Source organism: Bombina bombina, chromosome 9 (assembly GCF_027579735.1).
Source record: "Bombina bombina isolate aBomBom1 chromosome 9, aBomBom1.pri, whole genome shotgun sequence".
Lineage (NCBI taxonomy): Eukaryota > Metazoa > Chordata > Amphibia > Anura > Bombinatoridae > Bombina > Bombina bombina.
This window is the reverse complement of record NC_069507.1, coordinates 69124423-69149635: the sequence shown is the minus strand read 5'-3', so window position 1 is coordinate 69149635 and position 25213 is coordinate 69124423. Positions and strand designations below refer to the sequence as shown.

Below are 25213 nucleotides of genomic sequence, written 5' to 3'. Positions count from 1 at the left end.
GAAAATACTAACAATATTTGTTAATCAGCAGTTACATGAAAACATTGAGCTATATATACCCAGTACAGTGATATTATGCACTAATTACAGTTTCCTACTTCAATACTAAAACTGTGATTATTATTAGTGTTTACAATAGATAAAACTGTTCTTTGATTCTATATCCAGTTTCATTGTAGGTTTCAGTTTCTAAGTTTCATTTCTTTACTTTCCCCTCCCACTAATCTGACGTAAATCAGTAGCTTGTTCTATTGCTTCCAATAAAAACTGTGCTGCAGCCTCAGTAATCAGACGATCATCTTTACACTGAGACATAGAATAAACAGCATTGTCATCATGAGGTAACTATAAGATTTTACTGATTGTACCTACAATAATTTAATATGTTTTTTTCATAGAATAGTATCTTGCAATTGTTATTTCAATAACTGTAAAGGTTAGATATTATTTTATTTAAAATGATTTTTGTATTATAAAATTATTTTAATTCTTAATTACAGTTTAATAAGTATAAAAGATATAAAATTATATGCACAGAGAAAATAAATAAACATAGTGAAGACAAATATATTTTTGAAGACATGGTTGATACAGTTAAAAACTTTTTGTGATACATACACATGCAAATACATTATGTGAAACAAAGTATATATGTGTGTGTAGATATATATATATATATATATATATATATATATATATATATATATATATATATATATATACTGTATAAATACTGTATATATATATTATAAAAGATTTGCCAGTACAAACACAGATGTCTGGAAGGCAAAACTCCAACATCAGAACAAGCCAAACAGATAACGAGACAGGCTATTCTACAAAAGGTACCTAGCAAGCAAGAATGTACAATTAGAACTTCAGGAATTGTCATTAGTCAAATCAATATACAAGGTTATCAATAAGAATAACTATTAGGCAAACTGTCACACCTGAGTCCATTTTCTTATAGATAGAATTTTTGTGTTTTTTAATGTCCCTTTAAATGATTGTCTAAGCTAAAGACGTACGTCAGCTAACAGAGCATCATAAACCTGTAGTGAATGGAAGTAGGCAGAGCTATGCAGAATAAGTAAAAAGGATTTGTTAGGCTTGCTCCTCTCCATCAATGGAGTTCTGAAAGTTGTCCATATCTAGGGTTACCAGGTGTCCAGTATTAAACCAGAGAGTCCAGTATTTTACATGTAAAATCTTTACAAAAATAGTGGCCACTTAAATGTCCATTTTTGTTTTATTCCAAGTCCCTGAGTGTTAGCTAAATGTAAGACTTCCTATGCCTCAGATCATCACAAATATGGAGCAGAAAGTGAGGGCCAGTCAAGTGGGTCAAATTACTTCCATTTACATGTGTTACTGTTAGCCAAAGAAGTAAAATGATTTAATTGTATGTTACTGGCAAACGTGGGGTAAAATTACTTCTCATATGTAAAAAATACACATGATGGGATCAACAGCATTTTTGCAATGTGAACATTTTGCAACTACAGGGTAAGATTACATATGCGGTGTCGCCCACAAAAGCCAGTGTCGGCTGTTTTTAGTCGGATATTGCTATTACATATACAGCGCCGCATATAAATGTGGCATGTATATTTCTGAAATTTTACTTCCATAAACTAACATAGAACCGGGCGTCGCAAATAGATATCACATATTCAGCGCAAGAACTTACGCAGCGAAAATGGAGACATTTTACTCTATTTTCAACTCACCACACATAGGCCTAGATTTGGAGTTCGGCGGTAAAAGGGCTGTTAACGCTCCGCGGGCTTTTTTCTGGCCGCACCATAAAATTAACTCTGGTATCGAGAGTTCAAACAAATGCTGCGTTAGGCTCCAAAAAAGGAGCGTAGAGCATTTTTACCGCAAATGCAACTCTCGATACCAGAGTTGCTTACGGACGCGGCCGGCCTCAAAAACGTGCTCGTGCACGATTCCCCCATAGGAAACAATGGGACTGTTTGAGCTGAAAAAAAACCTAACACCTGCAAAAAAGCAGCGTTCAGCTCCTAACGCAGCCCCATTGTTTCCTATGGGGAAACACTTCCTACGTCTGCACCTAACACCCTAACATGTACCCCAAGTCTAAACACCCCTATCCTTACACTTATTAACCCCTATTCTGCCGCCCCCGCTATCGCTGACCCCTGCATATTATTATTAACCCCTAATCTTCCGCTCCGTAAACCGCCGCTACTTACATTATCCCTATGTACCCCTAATCTGCTGCCCTAACATCGCCGACCCCTATATTATATTTATTAACCCCTAATCTGCCCCCCACAACGTCGCCGACACCTACCTACACTTATTAACCCCTAATCTGCCGAGCGGACCTGAGCGCTACTATAATAAAGTTATTAACCCCTAATCCGCCTCACTAACCCTATCATAAATAGTATTAACCCCTAATCTGCCCTCCCTAACATCGCCGACACCTACCTTCAATTATTAACCCCTAAACTTCCGATCGGAGCTCACCGCTATTCTAATAAATGTATTAACCCCTAAAGCTAAGTCTAACCCTAACACTAACACCCCCCTAACTTAAATATAATTTACATCTAACGAAATAAATTAACTCTTATTAAATAAATTATTCCTATTTAAAGCTAAATACTTACCTGTAAAATAAACCCTAATATAGCTACAATATAAATTATAATTATATTATAGCTATTTTAGGATTAATATTTATTTTACAGGCAACTTTGTATTTATTTTAACCAGGTACAATAGCTATTAAATAGTTAAGAACTATTTAATAGTTACCTAGTTAAAATAATAACAAATTTACCTGTAAAATAAATCCTAACCTAAGATATAATTAAACCTAACACTACCCTATCAATAAAAAAATTAACTAAACTACCTACAATTACCTACAATTAACCTAACACTACACTATCAAAAAATTAATTAAACACAATTGCTACAAATAAATACAATTAAATAAACTAGCTAAAGTACAAAAAATAAAAAAGAACTAAGTTACAGAAAATAAAAAAATATTTACAAACATAAGAAAAATATTACAACAATTTTAAACTAATTACACCTACTCTAAGCCCCCTAATAAAATAACAAAGCCCCCCAAAATAAAAAATTCCCTACCCTATTCTAAATTAAAAAAGTTACAAGCTCTTTTACCTTACCAGCCCTGAACAGGGCCCTTTGCGGGGCATGCCCCAAGAAGTTCAGCTCTTTTGCCTGTAAAAAAAAACATACAATACCCCCCCCCCAACATTACAACCCACCACCCACATACCCCTAATCTAACCCAAACCCCCCTTAAATAAACCTAACACTAAGCCCCTGAAGATCTTCCTACCTTGTCTTCACCATCCAGGTTCACCGATCCGTCCTGAAGAGCTCCTCCGATGTCCTGATCCAAGCCCAAGCGGGGGGCTGAAGAGGTCCATGATCCGGTCAAAGTCTTCATCCAAGCGGGGCAGAAGAGGATCTTCCATCCGATTGAAGTCATCATCCAGGCGGCATCTTCTATGGTCTTCCATCCGGAGCGAAGCGGCAGGATCCTGAAGACCTCCAGCGCGGAACATCCATCCGGACCGACGACTGAACGATGAATGACTGTTCCTTTAAGGGACGTCATCCAAGATGGCGTCCCTCGAATTCCGATTGGCTGATAGGATTCTATCAGCCAATCGGAATTAAGGTAGGAATTTTCTGATTGGCTGATGGAATCAGCCAATCAGAATCAAGTTCAATCCGATTGGCTGATCCAATCAGCCAATCAGATTAAGCTCGCATTCTATTGGCTGTTCCGATCAGCCAATAGAATGCGAGCTCAATCTGATTGGCTGATTGGATCAGCCAATCGGATTGAACTAGATTCTGATTGGCTGATTCCATCAGCCAATCAGAAAATTCCTACCTTAATTCCGATTGGCTGATAGAATCCTATCAGCCAATCGGAATTCGAGGGACGCCATCTTGGATGACGTCCCTTAAAGGAACAGTCATTCGTCGTTCAGTCGTCGGGCCGGATGGATGTTCCGCGCTGGAGGTCTTCAGGATGCTGCCGCTTCGCTCCGGATGGATGCCGCTTGGATGAAGACTTCAATCGGATGGAAGACCTCTTCTGCCCCGCTTGGATGAAGACTTCAGCCGGATCATGGACCTCTTCAGCCCCCCGCTTGGGCTTGGATCAGGACATCGGAGGAGCTCTTCTGGACCGATCGGTGAACCTGGTATGGTGAAGACAAGGTAGGATGATCTTCAGGGGCTTAGTGTTAGGTTTATTTAAGGGGGGTTTGGGTTAGATTAGGGGTATGTGGGTGGTGGGTTGTAATGTTGGGGGGCTTGGGTATTGTATGTTTTTTTTACAGGCAAAAGAGCTGAACTTCTTGGGGCATGCCCCGCAAAGGGCCCTGTTCAGGGCTGGTAAGGTAAAAGAGCTTGTAACTTTTTTAATTTAGAATAGGGTAGGGAATTTTTTATTTTGGGGGGCTTTGTTTTTTTATTAGGGGGCTTAGAGTAGGTGTAATTAGTTTAAAATTGTTGTAATATTTTTCTTATGTTTGTAAATATTTTTTTATTTTTTGTAACTTAGTTCTTTTTTATTTTTTGTACTTTAGATAGTTTATTTAATTGTATTTATTTGTAGCAATTGTGTTTAATTAATTTATTGATAGTGTAGTGTTCTCTCACCGCTACTATAATAAAGTTATTAACCCCTAATCCGCCTCACTCCCGCCTCACTAACCCTATAATAAATTGTATTAACCCCTAATCTGCCCTCCCTAACATCGCTGACACCTAACTTCAATTATTAACTCCTAATCTGCCGACCGGAGCTCGCCGCTACTATAATAAATGGATTAACCCCTAAAGCTAAGTCTAACCCTAACACTAACACCCCCCTAAGTTAAATATAATTTAAATCTAACGAAATAAATTAACTCTTATTAAATAAATTATTCCTATTTAAAGCTAAATACTTACCTGTAAAATAAACCCTAATATAGCTACAATATAAATTATAATTATATTATAGCTATTTTAGGATTTATATTTATTTTACAGGCAACTTTGTATTTATTTTAACCAGGTACAATAGCTATTAAATAGTTCATAACTATTTAATAGCTAAAATAGTTAAAATAATAACAAAATGACCTTTAAAATAAATCCTAACCTAAGTTACAATTAAACCTAACACTACACTATCTTTAAATAAATTAAATACAATAACTACAATTATCTACAATTAAACCTAACACTACACTATCAATAAATTAATTAAATAAAATACCTAAAATTAAACCTAACACTACACTATCAATAAATTAATTAAATACAATACCTACAAATAACTACAATGAAATAAACTAACTAAAGTACAAAAAATAAAAAAATATTTACAAACATTAGAAAAATATTACAACAATTTTAAACTAATTACACCTACTCTAAGCCCCCTAATAAAATAACAAAGACCCCCAAAATAAAAAAATGCCCTACCCTATTCTAAAATTAAAAAAGTTCAAAGCTCTTTTACCTTACCAGCCCTGAAAAGGGCCCTTTGCGGGGCGTGCCCCAAAGAATTCAGCTCTTTTGCCTGTAAAAAAAACCATACAATACCCCCCCCCAACATTACAACCCACCACCCACATACCCCTAATCTAACCCAAACCCCCCTTAAATAAACCTAACACTAAGCCCCTGAAGATCTTCCTACCTTATCTTCACCACGCTGGGTTCACCGATCGATCCAGAAGAGCTCCTCCGATGTCTTGATCCAAGCCCAAGCGGGGGGCTGAAGATGTCCATGATCCGACTGAAGTCTTCATCCAAGCGGGAGCTGAAGAGGTCCATGATCCGGCTGAAGTCTTCATTCAAGCGGGAGCTGAAGAGGTCCATGATCCGGCTGAAGTCTTCTATCAAGCGGCATCTTCAATCTTCTTTCTTCCGGATCCATGTTCATCCCGCCGACGCGGAACATCCATCTTCACCGACGACTTCCCGACGAATGACGGTTCCTTTAAGGGACATCATCCAAGATGGCGTCCCTCGAATTCCGATTGGCTGATAGGATTCTATCAGCCAATCGGAATTAAGGTAGGAAAATTCTGATTGGCTGATGGAATCAGCCAATCAGAATCAAGTTCAATCCGATTGGCTGATCCGATCAGCCAATCAGATTGAGCTCGCATTCTATTGGCTGATCGGAACAGCCAATAGAATGCGAGCTCAATCTGATTGGCTGATCGGATCAGCCAATCGGATTGAACTTGATTCTGATTGGCTGATTCCATCAGCCAATCAGAATTTTCCTACCTTAATTCCGATTGGCTGATAGAATCCTATCAGCCAATCGGAATTCTAGGGACGCCATCTTGGATGACATCCCTTAAAGGAACCGTCATTCGTCGGGAAGTCGTCGGTGAAGATGGATGGATCCGCGCTGGAGGTCTTGAAGATAAGCCGGTCGTCATCGGATTGAAGAACATAGAAGATGCGGCTTGGATGAAGATGTTTGCCGGTCCGGATGTCCTCTTCTGCCCGCTTGGATCAAGATGGTTGCCGGTCCGGATCTACTCTTCTTCCCGGATAGGATGAAGACTTTGGAGCCTCTTCTGGACCTCTTCAGCCGCCGCTTGATAGAAGACTTCATCCTGATTATGGATCGCCAGCCCCCTCTTGGGCTTGGATGAAGACTTCAGAGGACGGATCGGTGAACCTGGTATGGTGAAGATAAGGTAGGAAGATCTTCAGGGGCTTAGTGTTAGGTTTATTTAAGGGGGGTTTGGGTTAGATTAGGGGTATGTGGGTGGTGGGTTGTAATGTTGGGGGGGGGGTATTGTATGTTTTTTTTACAGGCAAAAGAGCTGAATTATTTGGGGCATGCCCCGCAAATGGCCCTTTTCAGGGCTGGTAAGGTAAAAGAGCTTTGAATTTTTTTAATTTAGAATAGGGTAGGGCATTTTTTTATTTTGGGGGTCTTTGTTATTTTATTAGGGGGCTTAGAGTAGGTGTAATTAGTTTAAAATGGTTGTAATATTTTTCTAATGTTTGTAAATATTTTTTTATTTTTTGTAACTTAGTTCTTTTTTATTTTTTGTACTTTAGTTAGTTTATTTAATTGTAGTTATTTGTAGGTATTGTATTTAATTTATTTATTGATAGTGTAGTGTTAGGTTTAATTGTAGATAATTGTAGGTAGTTTATTTAATTTATTTATTGATAGTGTAGTGTTAGGTTTCATTGTAACTTAGGTTAGGATTTATTTTACAGGTAATTTGTAATTATTTTAACTAGGTAACTATTAAATAGTTCTTAACTATTTAATATCTATTGTACCTGGTTAAAATAAATACAAAGTTGCCTGTAAAATAAATATTAATCCTAAAATAGCTACAATATAATTATAATTTATATTGTAGCTATATTAGGGTTTATTTTACAGGTAAGTATTTAGATTTAAATAGGATTAATTTATTTAATAAGAGTTAATTTATTTCGTTAGATTTAAATTATATTTAAGTTAGGAGGGTGTTAGTGTTAGGGTTAGACTTAGCTTTAGGGGTTAATACATTTATTATAGTAGCGGCGAGCTCCGGTCAGCAGATTAGGGGTTAATAATTGAAGTTAGGTGTCAGCGATGTTAGGGAGGGCAGATTATGGGTTAATACTATTTCTTATAGGGTTAGTGAGGCGGGAGTGAGGCGGATTAGGGGATAATAACTTTATTATAGTAGCGGTGAGATGCGGTCGGCAGATTAGGGGTTAATTATTGTAGGTAGGTGGAGGTGACGTTGTGGGGGGCAGATTAGGGGTTAATAAATATAATATAGGGGTCGGCGGTGTTAGGGGCAGCAGATTAGGGGTACATAGGGATAACGTAGCTGGCGGCGATGTGCGGTCGGCAGATTAGGGGTTAATAATAATATGCAGGGGTCAGCGATAGCGGGGGCGGCAGATTAGGGGTTAATAAATATAATATAGGGGTCGGCGGTGTTAGGGGCAGCAGATTAGGGGTTCATAGGGATAACGTAGATGGCGGCGGTATACAGAGCGGCAGATTAGGGGTTAAAAAATTTAATCGAGTGGCGGCGATGTGGGGGGGCCTCGGTTTAGGGGTACATAGGTAGTTTATGGGTGTTAGTGTACTTTAGAGCACAGTAGTTAAGAGCTTTATACACCGGCGTTAGCCCAGAAAGCTCTTATCTACTGACTTTTTTTTGCGGCTGGAGTCTTGTCGTTAGATTTCTAACGCTCACTTCAGCCACGACTCTAAATACCGGTGTTAGAAAGATCCCATTGAAAAGATAGGATACGCAAATGGCGTAGGGGGATCTGCGGTATGGAAAAGTCGCGGCTGAAAAGTGAGCGTTAGACCCTTTCCTGACTGACTCCAAATACCTGAGGGCGGTAAAAACCAGCGTTAGGAGCCTCTAACGCTGGTTTTCACGGCTACCGCCCAACTCTAAATCTAGGCCTAAGATAGCTACAATGTAACTATTAGTTACATTGTAGCTATCTTAGGGTTTATTTTACAGGTAAGTATTTAGTTTTAAATAGGACTTATTTAGGTAATGATAGAAATTTTTAGTTAGATTTATTTTAATTATATTTAAGTTAGGGGGTGTTAGGGTTAGACTTAGATTTAGGGGTTAATAACTTTAATATAGTGGCGGCGACATTGGGGGCGGCAGATTAGGGGTAAATAAATGTAGGTAGGTGGCGGCGATGTTAGGGAGGCAGATTAGGGGTTAATAATATTTAACTAGTGTTTGCGATGCGGGAGTGCGGCGGTTTAGGGGTTAATATGTTTATTATAGTGGTGGCGAAGTTGGGGGTGGCAGATTAGGGGTTAATAAGTGTAGGTCGGTGGCGGCGACATTGGGGACGGCAGATTAGGGGTAAATAAAAAATAATGTAGGTGTCGGCGATGTTGGGGGCAGCAGATTAGGGGTTCATAAGTATAATGTAGGTTGTGGCGGTGTCCGGAGCGACAGATTAGGGGTTAATAATTTAACTTTAGTGTTTGTGATGCGGGAGGGCCTTGGTTTAGAGGTTAATAGGTAGTTTATGGGTTTTAGTGTACTTTTTAGCACTTTAGTTATGAGTTTTATGTTACGGCGTTGTACCATAAAACTCTTAACTACTGACTTTTAAATGCGGTAGGACTCTTGACAGGAGATGGTGTACCGCTCACTTTTTGGCCTCCCAGGACAGACTCGTAATACCGGCGCTATTGAAGTCACAACGCAATCTATCTAATTAATCCCTTAACCACCATCCCCCAAAATGCAAATAATTTATCTAATTACTAAACCCCCAAACCTAACACCCCCTAAATTAACCCCAATTACATAAAATAAAAAAAGACTACCTTACTAATAAATTAATTAAAAGGTACCAAAATAAAAACTTAAAATTAAAATAAAAAAACATAACATTACATAAAAAAACAACCTAAGATTAAATTAAAATGAAAAAATCTAATTTTACAAAAAAATAAAATAAACGAAATTATCAAAAATAATTTTTTTAAACCTAATCTAATACCCCTATAATATAAAAAAGACACCCCCAAAATAAACTCCCCCCTAATCTAAGAATAAACTACCAATAGCCCATAAAATGGCCTTTTGTAGGGCATTGCCCTAAAGTGATCAGCTCTTTTGCTGTTAACCCCCTAAAAGTAAAACCAAACTACCCACCCAACCCCCCAAAATAAAAAATCTAACTCTAAAAAAACTAAATTACCCATTGCCCCAAAAGGGGCATTTGTATGGGCATTGCCTTTAAAAGGGCAAACAGCTCTTTTGCTGCCCATTAAAAAAAGCCCTAATTTAAAAAAACCTAATTCTAACCCCGAAATAGGTACTCACCATTCCTGAAGTCCAGCGGTAAAGGTCTTCTTCCAGACGGCTCCATCTTAATCCAGCGCGGGGACATCTTCTTTCTTCATCCGGAGCAAAGGCGGCACGGAGCAAAGGCGGCACAGAGCAGGACCGGCGGCCACGTAGAAGGACCAGCGGCCGCAGAGACAATCAGAGTGGAGGATCCACTTCATGCTATCATCGCCTTACACTGAAGAGGATCCTCCACGCTGGATGTCTTCATGGCCGCTGGTCCTGCTCTGTGGCCACCATTAATTCTCTGCGCCGCCTTCGCTCTGAATGAAGAAAAAAGATGTCTCCACGCTGGATGAAGATGGAGCCGCCAGGAATAGTGAGTACCTATTTCAGGGTTAGAGTTAGGTTTTTGTTTTCTTTTTGGGTGGTTTTTTTTTTAGATTAGGGCTTTTTTATTTTAATGGGCAGCAAAAGAGATGATTGCCCTATTAAGGGCAATGCCCATACAAATGACCCTTTAGGGGCAATAGGTAGCTTAGGTTTTTTTAGATTTAGGTTTATTTTATTTTGGGGGGTTGGGTGTGTACTTTTAGGGTGTAATTTGTCATTTTTAACAGTAAAAGAGCTGATCACTTTAGGGTAATGCCCTACAAAAGGCCTTTTTAAGGGCTATTGGTAGTTTATTCTTAGATTGGGGGTGTTTTTATTTTTGGATGGCTTTTTATTTTTATAAGGGTATTAGATTAGGTTTAAAAAAAATTATTATGGATAATTAAAATTTTTTCTCTAACTATAGATTTTTTTATTTTTTATAATATTAGATTTTTTTTAATTTTAATTTAATCTTAGGGTTTTTTTATGTAATAGGTTTATTTATTTTAAGTTAGGATTTTTTTTATTGTGGTACTTTTTAATTAATTTATTAGTAAGGTAGTCTTTTTTATTTTATGTAATTGGGGTACATAAGCATACATAAATACATAAAGCTGCCTCTCTGCCATGAGAGATGTGCTCTGAAGTTGATTACAATTCCTGCACTGACAGGGTTACCTTGGCAACAAACTAATCTGTGCAAAGAGGGCAGCTGAAAAGAAAGTCAGAAAACTGCTGCTCTCTATGGTGCACACAATTTACTGAGCACAGCTAATACTGCCACAGCTAGTGGTGCCCGGTAGCTGAGTAGTTGGCTCCTTACATGTACAGACATCCCAACCTGCAAAAACTTATTTCAGGGAGGTGGCTTCACCCGCTACTGCGCCGCCACCCCCCCTTCCCTCCCAGTTATATATTGGACACCTTGGAACCCTAAATAAGATAGAGACTTATCATTAAAGTAGCTTTCCACTAAAGTCACATTAAAAAAGTAGCTTTATTGCACAACCACATACAACAAACCTATTTTCCAGTGATCGTACGCTTGTTGAATGCTTAAATATTTTAGAATACGAAGTTTAATTACGTGCAGTAAATAAAGTAGTATTTGTGTTTTATTTTATTAAAATCAGTGGAGGCTTTTTGGTTACTGATGCATGCTTTCAGGGTTCTATAACGTCCCAGCAACTAAAGGCATTCCTTAAAGAAGCACTTTTCCGGATTTGGGCCACATTGGATCATGGTACTTGGAGTTTCAGGAAAATTGCATTCCATTTGCTGGCATCAGGGAGTCACTATTACAATCAGGGAGACTCCCTGAACTTCAGGGAGAGTTGGGATGTCTGAATGTACTACAGCTGCTTAGGGAGTGTAGGAAAATAGTGAGCTGTATTGAGAAGAAATTATACTATAGTATCATACAGTTCATATCAGTAAATGACAACGTAGGCAAGTTCACTCTCAATTTTAACAACTTTAACTGCAAAAAAATGAATACATATATATATATATATATATATATATATATATATATATTACAAAAATACTATTTAAATCATTCTTTTTTCAAATATTAACTACAGTGTCCCTTTAAAGTAATAATTCATAATCATATAAATGCAGACATCCCAACTCTCCATGAAGTTCAGGGAGTCTCCCTGATTGTAATAGCGGCTCCCTGATGCCAGTAAATGGAATGCAATTTTCCTGAAACTCCGAGTACCATGATCCAATGTGGCCCAACTCCGGAAAAGTGTTTCTTTAAGGAATGCCTTTAGTTGCTGGGACGTTATAGAACCCTTAAAGCATGCATCAGTAACCAAAAAGCCCCCACTGATTCTAATAAAATAAAAACACAAATACTACCTTATTTACTGGACGTAATTACATTTCGTATTCTAAAATATTTAGGCATTCAACAAGCGTACAATCACTGGAAAATAGGTTTGTTGTATGGGGTTGTGCAATAAGGCTACTTTTTTATTTTTTTATTTATTATTTCTTTATTGAATTTTCCATACAGTACAAATTATAATACAATACAAAAACCAAGTGCTTACATAATGTCTGGAAAGTGAAAGCTAAATCCACATGATATGTCAAACTCAATGTCGACATCATGACTATTTCGTATAACTTCATTCTGGAGTCCTGGACTTTGTTATTTGTTAAAGTTTCTGATTTTTCCAGACAAAACAATCCAGCTAATACTTCAATGTACACAAATGGTTTAAGCTTGCTACCCAACAGGAATAGCCAGAAAATCTAAAACAAATTAACTTTATTAAAACAACTACAACTTACTACTTACTGCGGAATATAGTTACTAATGTCCATTCTCAATGTAATAATTAGATAAAGGAGTGGTTCATTTGCGTATAACATCTTGGTTAATGTGATGCTTGTGTTTCATATTATTAAATCAATATTTACCTGCACCATTGTAAGATTCCCAGTAAAACAGCATATCATTATACATTGTCATCTTATTAGTTTTGAAATAATAATACCTCTCCATTATCAGAGCTCTATTCACCTTCTCTTTCCACTCAACTATTGTGGGGACCCTATCAGCTCTCCAGGCTGATGCTATAAGTTGTTTCGCGGAATTGAGCATAATATGCCCAATATTCCGTCTTATAGTGCATTTAATTTCATTTAGCATGTTAAATAAGCAGACTTGTGGGGAGAGCGTTATGTTACATGATAAGGCTATCTTAACCTCCTCCAGTATCTCCCTCCAGTATGCATTTATTCTTGTACAGGACCACCACATATGACCCATACTACCTACTTCTCTCTTGCATCTCCAACATTTTTCATTAGCCGAAGGGAATAAATATTTCATTCTGTTCGGGGTTAGGTACCATCGAAACAGTATTTTGTAATTGGTTTCTAAGGCAGCAGTTGTATGTGCTGATTTGGCTAAGTTACTGAAAATAGCTTTCCACATGAGTGAATCTTGCTTCCCCATCAATTCTCTCTCCCAACTTTTCTCAAAATTATGTGGTGAAGGCACTGTAGCCTTGAGTAATAGTGTATAAACGATGGATATGATCCCTTTTTGTGGCAAACTAGATAGACACATTTGTTCAAAAGGTGTCATGGGTCTCAAAAGGCTCGTCCTGTTTCTGTGTGTCATGATGTAGTGATTGGCTTGATGATACTTTAACCACTGGTTAAAAAACCCGCTACCCACTCCTTCCAATTCCGTACTAGGTAATATCTTCCCCAATCTGGTTATTAATGCTACAGGCACAAATCCCCGTAAGTCATTGTCTCCACCTACGTCGTACCTTTGTCCTTCTCTAAATTCCGGATTGGCTAGAATTGGGGTCAGTGGAGAGTAGGCACTGGAGATACCCTTATACTTATTTTGAATAAACTTCCAGTCCGAGATAGTGGACACTACTGTGGAAGTGAAACCAACCTGAGATTTTGATAGAGTTTTAGGTGTCCAGCACATTCCTCCTAACTGTGGTATGCCTGAAATGTCGTGTTCTAGCTGTATCCAGTGTTTTGGATCATTTTTGTTATGTCTACTCCACTCTATGATTCTTTGTAGGGAGATGGCCCTTCTGTACAACAATAGATTGGGAACACCTAACCCTCCCATGTCTTTGTGGGCATACGTAGTCATTTTATTAACCCGGGGGGGTTTTTTCTTCCAAATGAAGTGATGAAATACTTTCTGTAGTTTTTGTATGTACGTATTGGTGTTTGGTAATGGTAATGTTTGTAATATGTACAGGACTTTTGGCAGCAGCATCATCTTGACAGTGTTCACTCTCCCTATCCAGGATACATTTTTTGACAACCAGGATGAGGCCTGGTTGGAAATGCCTTTCAGTAGCCTGGAGTAATTGATTGTGCGGATTGAGTCTAAGTTATTGGACAGGTATACACCTAAGTATTTAATGTATTTTTGTTGGATTGCAAAAGAGCAGTTGTTTTTTAAGAGTGTGAGATCAGTAGGGTGTAAATGTAATGGTAGGAGTTCCGATTTGCTGGTGTTAACTAGGAAATTTGACACTGCACCGTAGTATTTTAGTTCTTTTTGCACCGCGGAGAGAGACCCCAGGGGGCTAGACAGGGACAACAAAACATCGTCCGCGAACATTGATAATTTATATTCCCTGTGGTTAATATTGATACCCTCTATGTCATCATTCAATCTCACTCTACACGCTAGTATTTCTAATGACAGGATAAACAAGAGTGGGGACAAAGGACAACCCTGATGTGTACCGTTACGTATTTCAAATTGTTCTGAGAGTGTACCATTTATTCTAATTTGGGCTGTGGGGAAGGAGTATAAGGCCATACTTTTATTTATAAATGAGGTTGGAATACTAAATTTGATAAGTGTACTTTCTAGAAAGGTCCAATCTAGTCTATCGAATGCTTTCTCAGCATCCGTAGACAATAACACAGAGGGTACTTTAGTCTTATTAATATACTCCAATATGTTTAGAAGTTTCACGGTGTTATCCCTTGCCTCTCTCCGCGGCACAAAACCCACCTGGTCAGGAGAAATCAATGATGGTAGGAGACTGTTAAGTCTAGAAGCCAAGACCTTGGCAAAAATTTTTAAGTCCAAATTTAATAAAGAAATTGGTCTGAAATTTGCTGGTGAATTAGGTTTCCTGCCCGGCTTAGGCAAAACTGTTATCACCGCCTGTAGCATGGATTCCGGTAGTATACCCCCATTATCAATATGTTGGAAGGTGTTTAATAAGTGTGGTATTAATAGCTGAGAATACAATTTATAATAGGACCCAGAAAAACCATCTGGGCCCGGGGCCTTTTCGGGTCTCAATGACTTAATTGCTTCGCTAATTTCTGTATACCCTATCGGGGCTTGTAGCATCTCACTATCCTTCTTAGAAATTGTCGGGACCTGTACATTCTCTAAGTAACTCATGCATTTATTTTTATGATCTATTGAGGATCTGTTGGGGTAAAGATTGTACAATGCGTGATAATACTTTTTAAAAGCATCTGCTATTTGCTTTGTATCTTCTACTTTCTCACCTCTGGAGTTATTTATGGAGTGTATGTATGATTTTGTTTGTTTATTTTTAAGTGATCTGGCTAATCGCCGCCCTGGTTTATCTGCCTCACAGTAAAATTTTTGCTTCAGTTTGAGGGCCATTGATTGAGCTTTTATGTGTAGGTGGGACGTTAATTTGGTTCTATAAAATGTCAGTTGCTGAAGAATATTTTCATCTTGTGGGTGAAGCTTATGTAGATGGTCTAGATATGTAATTTCCCTGGATATGTGTTGGTATTCCTCTCTTTGATGTTTGATTTTGTTGGCTCTAACTTTGATTAAAATGCCCCTTACATAACTCTTGTGAGCCTCCCAAACCACTGATGGTAACATGTCCTCTTGTACGTTTCTATGAAAAAATTCCTGTATTTCAGACTCCAAGGTTTTGTACACCACTGGATCTAATAGTAGGGATTCATCAAGTCTCCAATTAAACTCCCTAACCGGGGCTGAAGGCCAATTTATTGAGCATCTAACCATGGAGTGATCTGACCACGTAGTATGTGTAATGTTCGAGGCCGCTGTGTGAGATAAAGTTAGATGGTCTACTAATATGTAATCAATCCTCGAGTATGATTTATTCGGATTTGAGAAGAAGGTGTAGTCTCTCCTCTCAGGGTTGGAAACCCTCCACGGGTCATGTAAGCTTAGTGTTTTTACCAGATTCCACATAGATTTGAGTGTAGAGTTTGCAACGTGAATGTTTGGGTTTGAGCTGTCTAGGTTAGGATTTATGGGCAAGTTAAAGTCCCCTAAGACTATCAATTGGCCTTTTTGTACATCTTGTATAAGTGGTAGAATAGACTTATAAAAGGCTGCTTGCTTTTGGTTGGGAGCGTATATATTCACCAGCGTTATTACTTTGTTATAGAGAACCCCACATACTGCTAAAAATCTACCATCCTCATCTTTTTTTTGTTCTATTAGTTTAAAGGGAATAGAGTTGCGGATGAGGATACTCACTCCATTAACCTTATTTTTTTTATGGGAACTATGGAAGTGTTGAGAGAAGCTATTATGTAAGTATTTGGGTATGGAGCCTCTTTTAAAGTGTGTTTCCTGTAGCCCAATAATTTCCCCCCCTTTTTGTATCAAATCTCTAAATGCTAGTGACCTCTTATTTGGAACATTAAAGCCTTTCACGTTTTGTGATACTATATGAATACATGTGTCACCCATCATTTCACCTCTTCTACTCCCGCCCCACTCTTATGGACCTTAATGATTTTAAACATATTGCTATAACTCCGCAGTACATTTCCTAAACATATTTTTACATTATAAACAACAACAACATAAAAAACTTTTTCTTCATACAAACCGTAGAGGGAAATGGCTAAAAAATCCCTATTGGAAATCATTCAGCCCTCTAAGTACCAGCATAGTTAAAAACATTCTCTATGACCTGTTCTTAATTCAACATTACTATTCTGTAAAATATTTAATCACATTTCTTGACCTGTCTGTCAAACATTTTCTTTCTTATCAAAACTGTCTAAAAATCTTATTCTTTCTTGTTACCCTATCCTTGAAAAGATACCTGACTTATCGTATGATGGGTACTTTCAGGTTACGAGACCTTTAGAGTCCATAGTTGAGGGGTTCTTTGATCTTTTACTGCTGACCATCTGCCATTCTTTACGTTGCGGCAAAGGGGGAATGTGTGAGTTCGCAGTGTTGGTAGATTCTTGGCCTTTCTATATGTCCCTTGGTGGCAAGGGGATTTCCAGCTTCCTGCAACAGTCCTCCATTTCCATAGTCGAGGAACAAATCGCTCTCCTGTTCTTCCAGACAACTATCAATTGAAATGGATGGCCCCATCTATAATTTATATTTCTGGCTTGTAGAGGTTTTGTGAGTGGTGCCAGTTCTTTTCTCCTGGCTAATGTCCTAGCCGATAGATCAGCGAAGAATTGTAGGTTAACACCATCTTTTTGTATAGGGCGTTTTTCTCTTGCCGCTGTCATAAGTTGCTCTTTCATCTGGTAATTGGTAATTTTTACTATCACATCTCTGGGTGGTGCCATGTCGGGAGGTTTTGGTCTTAGGGCTCGATGTGCCCTGTCTATTCCTACTGCAGTGTCATCTGTTGGGTCTTTTAACTGTGAAAATAGAGATTGTAGGTATTCCTGCAGAGTTGAGGCGTCAACTGATTCTGGGATACCCCTTATCCGAATGTTATGTCTTCTGGACCTATTCTCTAAGTCCTCTAATTTATCCTCCAACTGGCGTATTGTCTGATCTTGATGGTCCATCTGTTCACTAACTTTCATTAAGCACGTATCATGTTCTTGACTGGATTCCTCCAGGGTATTTACCCTGTTGCCGATGTCTGTGATCTCTTTCTTTAACTCAGAAATCTCGTCCTTGATGCACTGCTTTACTTGTGTAATGAGTGAAGAAAAATCTTGCTTTGAAGGGATAGATGATAAAACTGACTGTGGTATAGATACCATGTTATCTTCTCCATCTGAGCCAGATTCTGAGGAACATGCTGAATGCTGTGATCCCTGCAGGCTTGTGGGGTTCTCCCTTGGTGGTAGTAGAGTGGCTGCTTTAAAATACTTATCCATTGACGGAGTTTCTTTACCTCCATTTTTATTTTGTCTGCTTTTTTGCGGGTTTTTCTTGGGCGACATCTTGCTTACACTTAACTCTGAGACCTCTTTTGTTGTATTCTGCCGTGCAATCAAGACTCTCAGAAATATTGAAATATAGTCTTTCTATGATATATTGTATCGTGGGGAGTGATTAAAAATCTAAAGAAAACTGTCTTTGATGTTAAAAAAAAAAAAAAAAAAAAAAGGTCTCTGCAGTATGTTATCACCAGGCAGCTTAGATTTGTACTTCAGATAGACAAAATGCATATAAGTATGCTTATTATTGACACCCTCCTTGCCTGGTAATAAAGAGTAGGCCTCAGTGACTTGCCTGCTTTGAAGCTTATTGGATCATTGATTTAGAGTAAAGTCCCTGATCTTACAGTGATAGCCTTATGGGGCAGTCTCCTTTTTCCTCCCTTTTCTCACATTAGTGGATGTGACATTAAACTGATCTTTCCAATCATGGCCCCGGAGGAGTGGTGTGCTATTGTTATGTTAGTACAGTTTGACCGGTCAAGAGATCTTAATATGTTATATAACACTTCATTTTTAACAGTGATGGGTAAGTGAAGGAGAAAAGAAACAGCTTGAGTCTTCAGAGCCCGTCAAGCATGAAAAGCATGTTCCGTTCACATGTTTAAAGTAAAGTCCGGTTCCAACTCTATATTTATATTTTACTCTAATACGTAGGTTTTATTCCATTAAGCCCTGTGGACAAAATTCACTGCAAACCTAAGCAGATTTGTGACTGACCGCTACTGCTCTTTATATGATTTGCTGTAATGTGCCGGGGCTAAATTAAAAGTGCGTGTGTCGCACCAAGATGGCGGATGCAGTCTTACTGTTAGAAAGTTCTCTTGTGAGTATCGGGGCTTGTGTGTTAATATGCCGCTGACCTCCTTACCCTGATTTCGCCAAAGTCTCAGATCGGCATCGAGATTAGTGCACCCAGGTTTTCATTGCAATCCCCTGTCAGACACCGGCTGCTGCTTGCGCTTCATGAGCTGTGGTGTTAGATGAGACCCAGCTCCAGCTAGTTCCTCATGCGATCTTCACTTTATAGGTATGTGGTAATGTCCGGGACATTATAACTGTTAAACCAGGGCTATATGTGTGGTCATAGGTGGCTCTGGGTGTACTTGTCAGACTGGTGCACCGGAGCTCACCTAAAGTGCGGCCATCTCTTTCCCGAGCCGGCTCCGCCCCCCATAAGGCTACTTTTTTAATGTGTCTTTAGTGGAAAGCTACTTTAATGATAAGTCTCTATCTTATTTAGGGTTTCAAAGTGTCCAATATATAACTGGGAGGGAAGGGGGGTGGCGGCGCAGTAGCGGGTGAAACCACCTCCCTGAAATTAGTTTTTGCAGGTTGGAATGCCTGTAAATGTATAATTTAAAACAATAAAGGACATATATTGCCTAAACATTACCATTTGGAACAGATGTAAATTAATTAGTTTAATACATATTTTAATATATATACAGATTTCTGTGTGTTGCAATTTATCAAGAATTTATGCAGCTCAGAATAGAGTAGAATGTGGCACGCCGTCGCCTACCTTCTAATTTGTTCAGGAACTATGTGCACAATCGCACATATCTACTAAGCACCATACCCTGAAATGCTTATTTTCCTCTAAAAATAACTAAGTTCCTGGATGCTCACTAAAATGGTGGTAAAATAATGCTTACCATATAATGATTTTATTTTTGAGCAGTTATATACTGGAAAAGGATGTGAACTGGGGGGGCAGAACAGAAGCCTATGGGGCCAATTTACCAAACTGCGAGTGTATATGATACGATGTAGCATATCAGGTCCACTGCACATCGAAAAATGCAGACAGCAGTTGTGGTGAACTGGTTGTGCAATGCCGTCCCCTACAGATTCGCGGACAAACGGCCGCTAGCAGGGGATGTCAATCAGCCCAATCGTATAGGATCAGGTGGAATGATGTCCGCGGCCTCAGAGCAGGCGGACAAGTTATGGAGCAGCGGTCTTTAGACCACTGCTTCATAACTACTGTTTTCCGCCGAGCCTGAAGGCTCGCACGGAAACAGGGGCATCAAGCTCCATTCGGAGCTTGATAATTTGGCCCCATATCACTATGTCCTAAGCAGTAACACCACCAATGTGAACTTTGGGGGAGGGGTTAAACACATAGGGGAAGCTTTAAAGCCACAACCATTGTACCTCCTGAGCAGAAAACAGTTAATTGGTCTGATTAAATATGGCCCGAATGGGGCCAAATACCCCTGTTTCTGCGCGAGACTTTAGACTTGCCGGACACAGGAGTGTCTTAAGACCGCTGCTCCTTAACTCATACGCCTCTTCTGAGGCTGTGGACAGCAATCCGTCTGATCTTGTACGATCGGGTTGATTGACACCCCCTGCTAGCGGCCAATTGTCCGCAAATCTGCACGGGGGACATTGCACAAGCAGTTCACCAGAACTGCTTGTGCAATGTTAAATGCCGACAGCATATGCTGTTGGCATTCAGCGATGTCTGGCGGACATGATACACTACAGCGGATCATGTCCGCAAGACATTAATAAATTGGCCCAATGAGTCAATCAGAAGCGGCAGTTGTACAACTTGCCAAAAACTCTCTGTGTTCTGCTACAGAGCTGCAATGTAGGGGTTACAAAACCGTATCTATTGTCGGCAATAAGAAAATATATAGTAAGAAATTAGAAAATTGTATTTTGGCTTTAGGAAATCCATTTAAAACTTTTTTTATTTAGTTAAACAAAAAATTGTGTATTTTTTTTATTTTATTTTTTAAAAACCTGTGTTAAATTATTTAAAGGTACATGAAACCCCAAATTCTTCTTTCATGATTCAGACAGAGAATGTGATCTTAAACAGCTTTCCTGTTTACCTTAGTATCTAATTTGTTTATTTCTCCTGGTATCCTTAGTTGAACAGCAGGTAGGCTCAGGAGCAGCAATGCATTAATAAGAGCTAGCTGCTGATTGGTGGCTGCACATAACTGCCTCTTTTCATTGGTTCACCGGATGTGTTCTGCTAGCTATCAATAGTGCAAGCTGCTCTTTCAAAAAAAAAAAAAAAAATTGGAAAGATTTTTTAAAACCACATGCTCTGTCTGAATCATGAAGCACTTAAATAAAAATGAAAGTTCCTAACATATTTTGAGACATATCCTTCCAATTTCTGGGACTAACACACCAATGGGTCAGGTTTTCATGATATCTGAACTGAATCACAGGTGAAATAATCAGCTGATCAGTAACAATGGTTACTAACCTGCTCTCAATCATTAGCTGATTATTTCACCTGCGCTCTAGGGGCGAGATTACATATGTTGCATATTCTTCAGCGCAACTGCTGAAACCCACGTTGACCGTAAGTTCACCTTGCACATCGGTTGAATCACATAACATACGCCGCAATATGATAGACTGAGGTAAGTTGAAAAAACTAGCGAGGTTCATAAATGTGCACAACTACACATTTCTGGTGTTACTTACACCAGTATATTGCATGCATAACTAAAAAATAAGGAGTAGTTTATGTAAATATTGAATTCACACATAAAAATCGAAACCGAAAAAAATAAATAAACCGACACGTCAAAACGCCATTCAAAACCCTAAACTGCCACCCCCCCCACATCGCAATCACTAATAAAATGTATTAACCCCTAAACTGCCATCCCCCCACATCGCAACTACTAAATAAACATATTAACCACTAAAACAACATTCCCCACAACACAAATTACCTAATTGAACTATTAACCCCTAAACCGCCATCTGCCCACATCGCAACTTCTAAATATACATATTAACCCCTAAACCGCTATCCCCCCACATTGCAATCACTTAGAAAATGCATTAACCCCTAAAATGCCATCCCCCAAAAATGCAAATTACCTAATTAAACTATTAACCCCTAAACCGCCATCCCCTCACAATGCAAAGTAGTTAAACTATTAACACCTAAACCTCCACCCCCACAAAATGCAAAGTATTACATTTATAACTAAGCCCCCTAACCTAACGCCCCCTAACATAACCTCAATTAAAATACACTTAAATAAAATTAAAAATATACTAACTACCTTAAAAAAATACACAAAATAAAAATTACCAAAAAACCCAAACATTACAGAAAATAAAAAAACCTGCCCTTACAAATAATAACAAACCCTAACAGTACAGAAAATAAAAACTACCCTTACAAAAAATAACAAACCCTAACAGTACAGAAAATAAAAACTACCCTTACAAATAATAACAAACCCTAACAGTACAGAAAATAAAAACTACCCTTACAAAAAATAACAAACCCTAACAGTACAGAAAATAAAAACTACCCTTACAAATAATAACAAACCCTAACAGTACAGAAAATAAAAACTACCCTTACAAAAAATAACAAACCCTAACAGAACAGAAAATAAAAAAAGCCACCCTTACAAAAATAACAAACCCTAATAGTACAAAAAAATAAAATAGTACAAAAAATCTGCCCTTACAAAAAATAGCAAACCTTAACAGTACAGAAAATTAAAAAAAATCTACCCTTAGAAAAAAATAACAAACAAAATTATCCAAAATAAAAAAAGTTATTCCTATTCTAATACCCCACTTAAAAAAAAAAAAAACTCACCCAAAAATTAAAAAAACAATAGCCCTTAAAATAAAAAAAAACTTTAGTAAAAAAAACCTAATCTACCCATTTCTCCAAATAGGGTATTTGGATGGGCATTGCCCTTTAAAGGGCATTCAACTCTTTTTCTGCCCATTAAAAATAAAAAAAGCCCTAATCTAAAAAAAAAGAAGAGAAAACACCCCCAAAAAACACTAATTGATGAAGAGCGGTGACCCATCTTCATTATAGTGGCAAACATCTTCATCTACCATGGGACCATCTTTATCTTCATCCCAGTGGCAGAGGCTATGGCGGCGAGGTAATCTGCAATGTCGGTCCTCATCTTCATCCAGTCGACACTAACCCAATACACCAATACGGTCCTATTGGCTGATTTGAATTTGAAGAATCAAGTCAGCCAATAGAAATGCAAGGGTACCCCTGTATAAAAGGGGTACCTTGCATTCAATCTTCATTGTGTGGCTGGGGATCACATGAAGAGGACCTCTGTGTCACCTGGATAAAGAAGAGGACCGACATCGCAGATGAATGCACCACCGCAGCCTTTACCACCGGGATGAAGATAGAAGATGGTCCCGCAGTGGATGAAGATGTTTTGTGATAAAGATGGGTCACCAGCTCTTCAGCAATGGACTGATGTCACAGATGACCTCGCCGCTGCAGCCTCCGCCACTGGGATGAAGATAGAAGATGGTCCCGCAATGGATGAAGATGTTTCGCCGCCAGTATGAAGATGGATCGCCACCCTTCATCAATGATGAGTACCAATTTTGGGGATAGTGTTACATTTTTGGGGGGTTTTTTGGAGTGTTTATTTTTTTGAGATTAGGGCTTTTTTTCTTTTTAATGGGCAGAAAAATATCTGAATGTCCTTTTAAGGGCAATTCCCATCCAAATGACCTTTTCAGGGGAATAGGTAGCTTAGTTTTTTTTAGTTATTTTATTTTTTATTTTTTGGGGGTTGGGGGGGGTGGGGGGTTATAAAGTTAGGTGGTAATGTCTTTATTTTGTTTGCAAAAGAGCTGTTAACTTTAGGGCAATGCCCTACAAAAGGCCATTTAAAGTACTATTAGTAGTTCATTTCTAGATTACAGTTTTTTTTATTTTGGGGTGTTTTTTTTTTTAATTAGGGTTATTAAAATAGGAATAACTTTTTTATTTTGGATAGTTTTGTTAGTTATTTTTTGTAATGTTAGCTTTTTTATTTTTTGTAATTTTAGTGTTTTATTGTAATGGTAGTTTTTTTTAATTTTTTTGGTAATGTTAGGATTTCTTATTTCTAGTTATGTTAGTTTTTTTATTTTCTGTAATGTTATGTTTTTTTTGTAATTTTTTTTATTTTTTGGTAAAAAAAATATTTTTAAGGTAGTTAGTATATTTTTAATTTTATTTAAGTGTATTTTAATTGGGGTTAAGCTAGGGGGTGTTAGGGTAGGGGGCTTAGTTATTAGTTTAATACTTTGCGTTGTGGGGGGATTGCGGATTAGGGGTTAATAGTTTAATTAGGTGTTAGCGATGTGGGGGGAAGGCGGATTAGAGGTTAATAGTTTAATTAGGTGTTAGTGATGTGGGGGGATTGCAGATTAGAAGTTAATAGTTTAATTAGGTGTTAGCGATGTGGGGGGATGGTGGATTATGGGTTAATATGTTATTTAAAAGTTGCTAAATATAAATATAATATAAAATAACTATTAACCCATAAACCGCCATCCGCCCACATCGCAACTACTTAATAAACATATTAACCCCTAAACCGCCGCCCCCCACTTCACAATCACTTAGAAAATGTATTAACCCCTAAAACGCCATCCCCCACTATGCAATTGACCTAATTAAACTATTAACCCTAAACCGCCATCCCCGCACAACACAAAGTACCTAATTAAACTATTAACACAGAAAAACCACCACCACCCCACAACGCAAAGTATTAAATTAATAACTAAGCTCCCAAACCTAACTTAACCCCAATTAAAATACACTTAAATTAAATAAAAAATATACTAACTACCTAAAAAAATAAATACACAAAATAAAAATATCTACATTACCAGAAAACACTAACAGTACAGAAAATAAATAAAACCTACCCTTACAAATAATAATAAACCCTAACAGTACAGAAAATAAAAAAAATCTACCCTTACAAAAAATAACAAACTAAATTATCCAAAATAAAAAACGTTATTCCTATTCTAATACCCCGTTTAAAAAAAAACTCACCCTAAAATAAACAAAACACTATCTAGAAATAAACTACCAATAGCCCTTAAAATAAAAAAACCTAACTAAAAAACCCTAATCTACCCTTTTCCCCAAAAAGGGCATTTGGATGGGCCTTGCCCTTTAAAGGGTATTCAGTTATTTTTCTGCCCATTAAAAATAAAAAAGCCCTAATCTTAAAAAAAAAAAAACACCTAAAAAACCCTAACACTAACCCCAAAACTGGTACTCACTATTGATGAAGGGCGGCAACCCATCATCATCACGGTGGCAAAACATATTTATCCACCGCTGGACCATCTTCTATCTTCATTCCAGTAGCAGAGGCTGCTGTGGCAAGGTAATCTGCAACGTCGGTCCTCATCTTCATCCAGGCAACACCAACCCAATGTACCAATACAGTCCTATTTAATTCAATTTGAATTTGAAGAATCAAGTCAGCCAATAGAAATGCAAGGGTACCCCTATATAAAAGGGG

The 25213-nt window shown here is 38.0% G+C and overlaps 1 protein-coding gene across 1 annotated transcript in view; it reads left to right on the top strand.

The window, feature by feature from the left end:
- The first annotated feature begins 293 nt into the window (after window positions 1-293).
- LOC128639934 (interferon-induced protein with tetratricopeptide repeats 5) overlaps window positions 294-25213 on the top strand; it is a 37577-nt gene continuing 12657 nt past the window's right edge. Inside the window, exon 1 of the mRNA XM_053692200.1 lies at window positions 294-341. Coding sequence (XP_053548175.1) covers window positions 337-341 — 5 coding nt within the window. The 5' untranslated portion in view covers window positions 294-336. The remainder of the gene's footprint in view (window positions 342-25213) is intronic.